General features: G+C 55.6%; 1 protein-coding gene across 1 annotated transcript; it reads right to left on the reverse strand.

Moving 5' to 3' along the window:
* Positions 1-603: 603 nt before the first annotated feature.
* TSGA10IP (testis specific 10 interacting protein) lies at positions 604-9,115 on the reverse strand. The gene is given in 9 exon segments (XM_007461970.1): positions 604-684; positions 686-728; positions 1,355-1,479; positions 1,692-1,791; positions 4,530-4,700; positions 6,843-6,990; positions 7,160-7,848; positions 7,950-8,083; positions 8,969-9,115. Coding segments are annotated over 9 exon segments (1,638 nt in total).

Genomic DNA, 9,115 nt, shown 5'->3' on the forward strand with positions numbered 1-9,115 from the left:
CAAACGCTGCCTTCCCCCGTTCCTTGGATCGGATTTTTTAACCTCCGCCCTGTGACTGCTACGGAGGTCGAGATGAACTTCTGCGTGTCTGAGTACCCTGAAATTGAATGTAAAATTTGGCACGTCCGTGTGTTTGAGCTTTTTTCTTTCCCCCCTTGAGGAGAGGGGCTCTAACCTGAAGTTACTTAAATGTAAAAGCTCAGACCGCACAATCCCTCCTGACACCCCCGCCTCACAGTTGCTCGTTCTGCCGGCCCGTCTGTTACACCGTGCGCCCTTTCAATGGTCCGCCCCCCTCCCCTACAGGACTGGGAGTTTCCAAAGGCGGAAGCCATTCTGTCCTATTCACCCTTGAATTCCAGGACCCAGCATTTTTAGGAGTTGCAGCTCTCGCTCTTGGAGATGCCCCACTCAGTCCTCAGGGCAGAGGCAGAGCCGTGTGTGCTGGGAGTGGGCAGCCAGAACAGCCAGAGTTCCTTGTCCTGGGGACAAGCCAAGAGCGCCGCATACCCACCTGCCACAACCTACTCACAACCTGCAGCCTCTTTCCACTACCACCAGAAATCCCACACTGTATATTCCACAAAGCATTTAATTTTTATCTCAGGGACTGGACTCTCGGTCTGGGCTTGGGGCGGAGTGCTTGTCAGGCTGGCTGCCAGTGGGTTCTTTCTTTGGGGGACTCTTGAGAAGAGTGCTCCATTCTCAATCCTACTGACCTGTGGCTCCTTAAAGATGAAGACACAGATAGAGGCCATTGGGCTGCGCAGCTCCCCACCCCCATAACCAAGGAGACCTGGGCTGTAGAAGGGGAAAGGCGATCATCACAGATGTTGTGGATTCAAATTTGACTCCTATGCTGTGTGACCCTGAGCAAGTGACTTCCCCTCCTCAAGCCTCATAACCTCTGCTCTGTAGCAAGTTGTTCTAAAGCATAAGGGTACGTGGAGTGACCAGCGTGGCACCAGCCCACAGTGGGGGCTTGATGTGTGGCCGCTCAGGTGGCTGCAGGTTCCCAGTCAGGCTCTGCTGCTTATTCATTCCTGTGTCCTTGGGAAAGACCCTGCCCCTGGGGTCCTTAGTTTCCTCATCGGAAGTGGGGAAAATAACCCTGGCCCCGCCTTCCTTGGGTGACATGGAGGACAGCGCCTGGGGAAGGCCCCGCTGGCTGCGAAAGCTAGACAGAGTCCTCCAGGCCAGGGGGTGGATGGGGCAGGACTGAATTCACGGTGGATCCATGTGGCTGCTCAAGGGGTCCCCTCGACCTTTCCCCAGGGCAGGGTGACAGGTGGATGAGGCCCTGCAGGGCAGAGTGCTGGTGACCATGCCCTTCCTCCCTACAGCTGGGCCTCACCTGGGTTTCCTGGGGGTGCCCTCCGTATCCCCCTTCCCTGCCTCAGCCAGCAGCCGCTCCTCGTCCAGTCCCAGTGCCGACAGCACCTGGGAGAAGCGCCGGGTCACAGTGAGCCGGGCATTGGCCTGAGGAGAGAGAAGCGGGGTTCCTCTCTCACCTGGGCTGCTGAGGACACAGTGAGGCTCTGCTTACCGAGGGGGTCCCAGGGCTTCCAGATGGGCAGCAGCCCAGGGGTCCCAACTAAGGGGGCCCACTCCCACCTCATCTCCCTACCCACTCGGCCAGTGAGAAGCTCTGGTCTTGGGGAGCCACATGCTTGCCCAGGTGCTAGCCTCACCTGCATGGCCTGCTGGAACAGGTAGGGCCGGGCCTGCACCCGCTGCTGGATACCTTGCAACTCTGCCTGGTACTCAGCAAAGCGCTGTCGCTCCTGGCGCCTGCGGGGAGACGGGCCTCTGGGCGGCTAACCGTGCACACGAGCCGTCCCCACTCCTGAGCCCACTTGTCCTCATTAAGAACTTTCGGTTTCTGTCCTCCTGCCGTTAGCTTTACAAAACCATTTGATTTCCATCCTTGCCCTGGATTTCTCCTGAGGTCAGTGGGGTGGGAATCATTTGTCCCATTTTACCCATGACACGCCTGAGGCTCAGGAGGGTCAAGGGACTTGTCCAAGGTTGCACAGCTGGGAAGTGAGGGACTGAGCGCTGAACCCAGGTCTGCAGGCGGTCCAGGCTCACCCCTCCTCCTAGCCATCACCAAGGGAGAGAGGCCAGCACTGACTTCTGAGAAACTGGACATCTGCATGCACAGCCCTCCCCTCTCTGCATCCACCCCTGCACCCTCTCACATTGTGCCTGTGAGGAGACACTGTGACTGTTGGCTGTAGCTTTGGGCAAAATCCCAGTCTGGGCTCTGGGTTCAGTTTTCTTCTCTGTGCTATAGCCCGAATGGGACAAGCTTGCCAGCATTCTCTGTGGTTCTTATAAGCTGATAGTTTAGAAAATGGGACAGAGGAACTAAAGAAATGTATTGCAAATGAAAGAACACATCCCAGAAAGATCTAGGTTCCACTGGAGAAGCACAATCCCATTTACAAAAACCCAGTCTGTGCGCTTGTTGGAAATCTGTCTGCTCTGCAAGCCGCGCATCCTGACAGTGAGGGGCCCTCTGGCTACACCACACACGGGACCGGGCATCCTTCTGCAGAGCACACGAGAGAGGCCGAAGGGTGTGGTGGCAGCACCCACAGACAGGACGGGAGGGGAGAGGCACACAAGACTCCAAAACTCATGCTGGGATTTCTGGCAAGTGTGTTGAGCTCTGTGGAAAACACTGGCTTGCTGGGCCAGGCCCCTTGGCTATGTGTCAGGAAAGGAAACTTCCTCCATTCGAGAAGAAGATGGACTTGAAAACCATGGCCAGGAACAGAAGTCACTGCAAAGAGAAGTCTTCACTGTTCAAGAGGGGATTTTACAGCAGTTACAAGGAGTGGGGAGTGGGGGAAGCATGAGCTGCATTCAGTCTCTGTCTTGCCTGTGAGGTTGTGTACATTTTTCCTGCTTGGCTCTTGATGCTATTTCTGTTAGAATTGAGAGGAAGCCCATGTCTTGGAGCTCTAAGCGAGAAAGGAAGTGATGTCAGTGGACGTCAGCCCTGTCTCAGAATAAAAGTAAAGTACGGAGCTTCCCTACCACAGGGCGATATCTTTTGTGCCCACCCTCCTGGGAAGGGCAGAGTCTCCCATGAAGCTCAGAGCAAAATTCATGCGCTGGAAGTGCTGAGACACCCCGTGGGAAATATCCTCTCCCAAGTCGAAAATGAAAGGAGTGCGTTTGGAACACTCCTCTCACTGACATCTGCCACTGGAGTCTGAGCCTTCCGCTTCCTGCCATGTGAAAAAACAATGAACTTGAGGTCCAGCAGGGAGAAGGCATCTCCCCGATCACTGGTCAAGGATTCCTTTAAAATACACGCGACCTCTTGAGTCTTGGTTTCCTCATCTGTAAAGTTGTGGGTGATAAGGCTGAGCCTCAAAGAGTAGGTGATCAGAGCCCCCCTGAGTCCTCAGGGGCCCCATCGCAGGGCAGGAACCCTGTAGTCTCTCAGCAGCGCCCGACTCACCTTGCCCTTGTGCTTCTTCCTGGATGGAAGGGCTGCCTTGGTGCCAGCTGCACCCCGTAGGTCCGCAGTGTCAATGGCATCGGTGATCATATTTATTTGAGTTATCTCCTTCCCTAGCTTGGGCTTTGGGGGGAAGATCCTGGTGCACTTTATCTGAAGATTGGGCATTTGAGCCCTCCGAGGCAGCATAGCAGGGCAGATGAATGGCTGCCTGGGTTGGAATCCCAGCTTTGCCACTCTGTTGTGACCTTTGACAAATTATTTAAGCTCCTGAAGCCTGACTTTCCTCATCTGTAGGAAAGTGCTGATGATACCTACTTCACTCGCCTCTTATGAGTCTAAGAAAGATTTGCTTTTAAATATGAATTTGCTTTTGTTCTTGTTTTTGTTTTTTGCGGTACGCGGGCCTCTCACTGTTGTGGCCTCTCCCGTTGCGGAGCACAGGCTCCGGACGTGCAGGCTCAGCGGCCACGGCTCACGGGCCCAGCCGCTCCACGGCACGTGGGATCCCGCCGGACCGGGGCACGAACCCGTGTCCCCTGCATCGGCAGGCGGACTCTCAACCACTGCGCCACCAGGGAAGCCCTGAATTTGCTTTTTTATGATCAAAATATAGGAAGAAAATGAAACAGATGACTCTTCCCCTGACCACGAACAATGGCTGTTTCCAGGAGCCAGATCACAGGCACTATTCACATTCTCCATGAACTATTTCTGTAATATCTGAATTTTTATAGTAAGCATGCCTGGCATTTGAAATCAGAAAACAAGATTTGAAAATGTGATAATGCAAGTAGAACATTTTAAACTTCAGCCTTCGACAGCTGCAGGAATTGTTATTATTAACAAGGTGACCCTGGCCCAGCCCCTTCTCTTCTCAGGCCTCAGTGTCTTCATCTGTAAAGCGGCCCGACCTGCCCACCTGGCGGGGAGGCTGGCCCTGGAAGCTCGGCCCGTGGGAAGGTGAGGGCAGGTTCCCCTTGGTCCTTTGGTCTGACACCCAGCACCGCCTCCCTGCCCTCTCCCCTCCAGGCCCCCTGCAGCCCGGGCCTACCTTAGCTCCTCCAGCTTACGCTGGGCGGCCCCCGGCCCCTGGCTCCCTCTGGGTACGTAGGCTGCCAGGCAGTGAACCAGCCGCTGCTGTAGCCGCTGCTCCTGGGCCCGCCGCAGCTCGGCCTGCTGCCGCTTCTCCTGCTGCTGCTGCTCCCAGGCCCGCAGCCGGTTTCTTGGGTGGGGAGAGGAAAGGCAGAGGGGTGGGAGAAGTCTGCAGGGAACCAGGAGCCTCATGGAGGGCCAGGGGCAGGTAGGGGCGTATGGGGGCCTGGAGGGAGGGACTGCTGCAGCCCAGAGATCCAGGGGCCTGGGGAATGGGGTTTGTTGTGGAATTTGGACAGGATGCAGGCTGACTCTGGGGGCTCAGCCCTCGGGCCTAGCTCAAGGCCTTTCCCTCCTCTTCCTGGAAGCCTCCTGCCTACTCCAGCCAGAGGTGTACCCCAACTCTGACAGTCCTTAGCCTTGTGGAGCTCAGCACACACACCCATGACCTCACCTGTATTGCCAACTTCCCCTTGCAAAGCAGCTCTCCTTGAGGGGAGGGCCCAGATCTTTTTTTCTCTCTGACCCCTATATCTGGTAGGAGCTAGGGTAATGCCTACAGGTTTGAGGGACAGACGGATGAATGGATGGGAAAAAGAAACAAATGGTGATCAGTGGGTGGGTGAAAGGGTGAAAGGATGGATGGATGTTGTGGACGGTTGAATAGACAGCACCTAGATCCACCTGGAACATTCTTCCCCCAGATGTGATGGTCAGTTCCTCTGGTCAATCAGGTCTTTGCTCAAAGTTCAGAGAAAATGAGACCTCAGCACCCCATCTACCTCCCAGGGACTTTCTATCTCTAGCTACACATTTTGTTCATTTCTTTATCAGTTATCCTCCTTCCCAAGTAGAATGTGAGCCTCATGAGAGCAGGATTCTTTGTCTGTCCTCTTCACCACCAATGTATCCCCAGCACCTAGCACAGTGCCTACCACAGACAGAAACTCAGTATTGATGAGTTCATGCACAACTGAATCGTGGTCAGATAGAAAGTTGGACAGATAGGCAGACATACACTCAGCACATGTTTATTGAGCACCAACTATGTGCCAGGTCCTTTTAGGGTGCCAGACGGGGGCTGTGATCAAAAAGATCTGGCACCAGGACTTCCCTGGTGGTCCAGTGATAAAGAATCTGCCTTCCAATGCAGGGGACGCGGGTTAGATCCCTGGTTAGGGAACTAAGATCCCACATGCTGCGGGGCAACTAAGCCCACGCGTCACAACTACTGAGCCCAGGCGCCTCAACTAGAGAGCCTGCGTGCCACAAACTACAGAGCCCACACTCTCTGGAGCCAGCACGCCACAACTAGAGAGCAGCCCACCACGCGCCATAACAAAAGATCCCACATGCCGCAACTAAGACCCAATGCAGCCAAAAACATAGTAAATAAATAAAATAAATATTAAAAAAAAAAAAGAGGTGGCACCATCCGTGGAGGAGCCCTCAATCTGTACAAAGGGATGGACAGACAGCCCAACAAGGAATTCCAACCAAGGATTGGATTCCTTGGATTCCAACCAAGGATTGGATTCCTTGGATTCCAACCAAGGAATCTGGGCTTTGTCCTAAGGGCACTGGGAAGCATGGAAAGATCTCAAGGAAGGATAACAGGGTAAGACTTGAAGGGTGCTATCAGGATGCTGAATGGATTCTCACCTACCACTTCTAACTTGTCACCGAGGCCCACTGAGCCAGCCTCCAAATATCTTTTAAATAAATCCCCCTCTCTTTACTCACATGGCCACCTGGTCCAAGCCCTCATCAACCCTCACCTAGACACTGTCAACAGCCCCCATCTGTCTTCCCCTCTGCTCCCGCTGTCTCTTGTTCAAGCCCTAAGTACAGTAATGATCTAACTCTTCTGCCATTGTCGCTGTTTTGCCCATCTGTCTCCTTTTCCAGCCGACCTTGAGCTTCTTAGGGCCGAAACCAAGTCTTTTTACTTTTATATCCTGAGGACCCATGAGCAGATACCTGATATATGTCACATTAATCACTTAGCTAATAAATTAATGAATGGATAGAAGATGGGAAGTGAATGAAAACTGGCTTGTGTCAATAAACAGTTGGCCAAGCAGACAGATGTATGGATGGATGGTGGATGGATGGTGGATGGTGGATGGATGGACAGATGATTGGATGATCAGAAAGACTGGTGAATGGATAAATGAAGGAATGAATGAGAGGATGAATGACTGTCTCCTGAAGCACTAGCTGCTCCCCTAGTCCCTGTGCTTCGCTCCCACCTTCTTCTTCTCTACCTCACCTGGTGGCCTCCTGTCGTTTGTGGAAGGTGCGGTTAGGGGAGTTTGCAAACAGGCAAGTCTCATCAGCTCCCAAGGCATGGGCCTTCCTGCTCCAGCGGGAGGCCTGAACAGCAGCCCGCGATGGCTTCCAGGGCAGCTTTTCGGGATCTGTCCACAGAGGGACAAACCAGGCAGTGCCGTCTCTCCTGGCCCCTTGGGCAATCCCTCCCCGCACCTGGAGCGCAGCCCAGCCCAGCCCAGCCAGGTGGCTGGCTCCAGCCCCTCTCCGCACTGTGCGGCTTCGTGGGGGAACCCGGGCCTTGAGCCCCACGCTCACCACAGTCCAAGTCCTGCTGCAGCTGCCTCTGCAGCTGCTCCAGGTTCCTCGGCCCCTCCAGCTCCCTGGCCCTTGGCCTCCTCCTCTGCGGTCCTCGGAGGTTGTTGGAGCCAGAGCCGCTCCCCTGGCTCCGCAGTTCACTCTCGTCCCAGGCCTCCTCGCCAGAATCCCGCCCCTTTCTTCGAGAACTAGCCCTCCTTCTCTGGGGGACCCTGTGCTCCCCCTCCTCGGCCTCGTCTGTGGCCTCTGCAAATGGCTCCTCCTCCAAGATCGACCCCCTTCTGGGGAGCTGGGGCAGTTGCCCGGGGCTCAGAGCCCTCTCGGCCACCTCAGCACCCAGGCCTTTCAGCTCGGCCTCCGGCCCCGATCCTGAGCTCTTCCCAGGCAGCTCCGGCTCTTGGCTTCTCCCTTTGCCGGGAGGGATGGGGATGCAGCTACAGGCCCTGAGCTGCTGTCTCCTCTCCAGATCTGGCGCCTCTGTCTTCCAGCAGGAGCCACGGGCCTCTGGGTTGTTGGCCGTGGACTTGCGCCTGGACTTGTGCCGATGGACCGCAGCGGGCAAGGGCAGGGCTTGGTGGCCAGGGGCCGAGGGGGAGCCCGGCTGAAGCGGAGTCCGGCCATCTGTGATGAAGCTCTCCCAGGCCCACTGGAAGGGGAAGGAGGGTTTCCGAGGAGGAGAGGGGACCAGCCTGAAGAGGGAGAGGGCAGGGGGCAGGGGGCAGGGTCTGTGCGCTGGCCCCAAGTGGGGCCTGGCACCCAGCAGCCCCCCGGCCCCTCCGCAGCTGCTTACTGCTCAGCCTCAGCAGAGCCTTGCCCTTTCTTGTTCCGGTCCCTGGGCCTCCGGTCCTTCTTTGCCATCTGCCCTGCGCTCACAGACCGCTGCTGCTGGCCCTGAATTATACCATCACTGCTCCCAAGACTCACCTGGGCAAAGACAGGAGAGGAGGCCCAGCTCTGAGCAGCTCCCCCAGGGGACCCTCCTGTTCTTTTGTTTGTTTGTTTGTTTGTTTGTTTTATGGCTGTGCCACACGGCATGTGGGATCTTAGTTGCCTGACCAGGGATCGAACCCACACCCCATGCAATGGAAGCTCGGAGTCTTAACCACTGGACCACCAGGGAAGTCCCAGGACCCTCCTTTTCTGTCAGGCTGGCCCCTCTGGGACCTTGTTACCACTGAAACTGACTGATTATGACCTGAATTATTAATATTAAAATAGCAACAACTGCTATTTACTGAGCAGCTACTGGGTGCTCAGGACTTTCAAGTATTAACTCATTTAACCTTCCCAAGGATCCTATGAGGTTGATATTCGCTATCATCCCTGTCACGCAGATGAGAACACTGGGGCTCAGAGAGGTGAAATCACTTGACTAACGTCACACAGTCGGTAAGTGGAGCCAGGACCTGAATGTGTTGAGTCTGTCCCCAGAGCCCAGATTTGTCACCATTGCACTGTACTGCCTCTGGGCTCTGGATAGCTCTTCTGAATGCCCCACAGGGCCCTGGACTTACTAAGCCAAAGTGGGAAAAACTCATTGTCTTTCCCGAAATCCTGATCCTCCCGCAGTGTTGCTGAAGTTGCTCCATCAGAAGCCTGGGAGTCATCCCTGGGCATCATCCTTGTCTTCACCCGACATCCTGCAGGCCTCCCTGTAGTCCCTGCCCTCCTGGGGCCTCCCTGACTCTCACCTGGGCCTCAGCTCCAGTCTCGTGGCTTCTCAAGGGCCTCCCTCAGCCCTAGCCTCCCCACCCCAGAGAGCCAACCTGCCTCTGGGCAGTTGGCTATCCCCCCAAGGGCCCCCCTCACCTGCTCAGCTTGGGGGATGCTTGAGAGAAGCTTGAGCAGACGTGTGGCCGTCCCTGGAGCCTGCTGTGGTGTGTCTTGCCCTGGTCTCCGCGATGCGGTCCTTACCAACTGTTGGTGGACGTTTAGCATGTTGGTGTCTTGTCCCAT

The sequence above is a fragment of the Lipotes vexillifer genome, unplaced genomic scaffold, assembly GCF_000442215.2.
Source record: "Lipotes vexillifer unplaced genomic scaffold, Lipotes_vexillifer_v1.1 scaffold1129, whole genome shotgun sequence".
Classification (NCBI taxonomy): domain Eukaryota; kingdom Metazoa; phylum Chordata; class Mammalia; order Artiodactyla; family Lipotidae; genus Lipotes; species Lipotes vexillifer.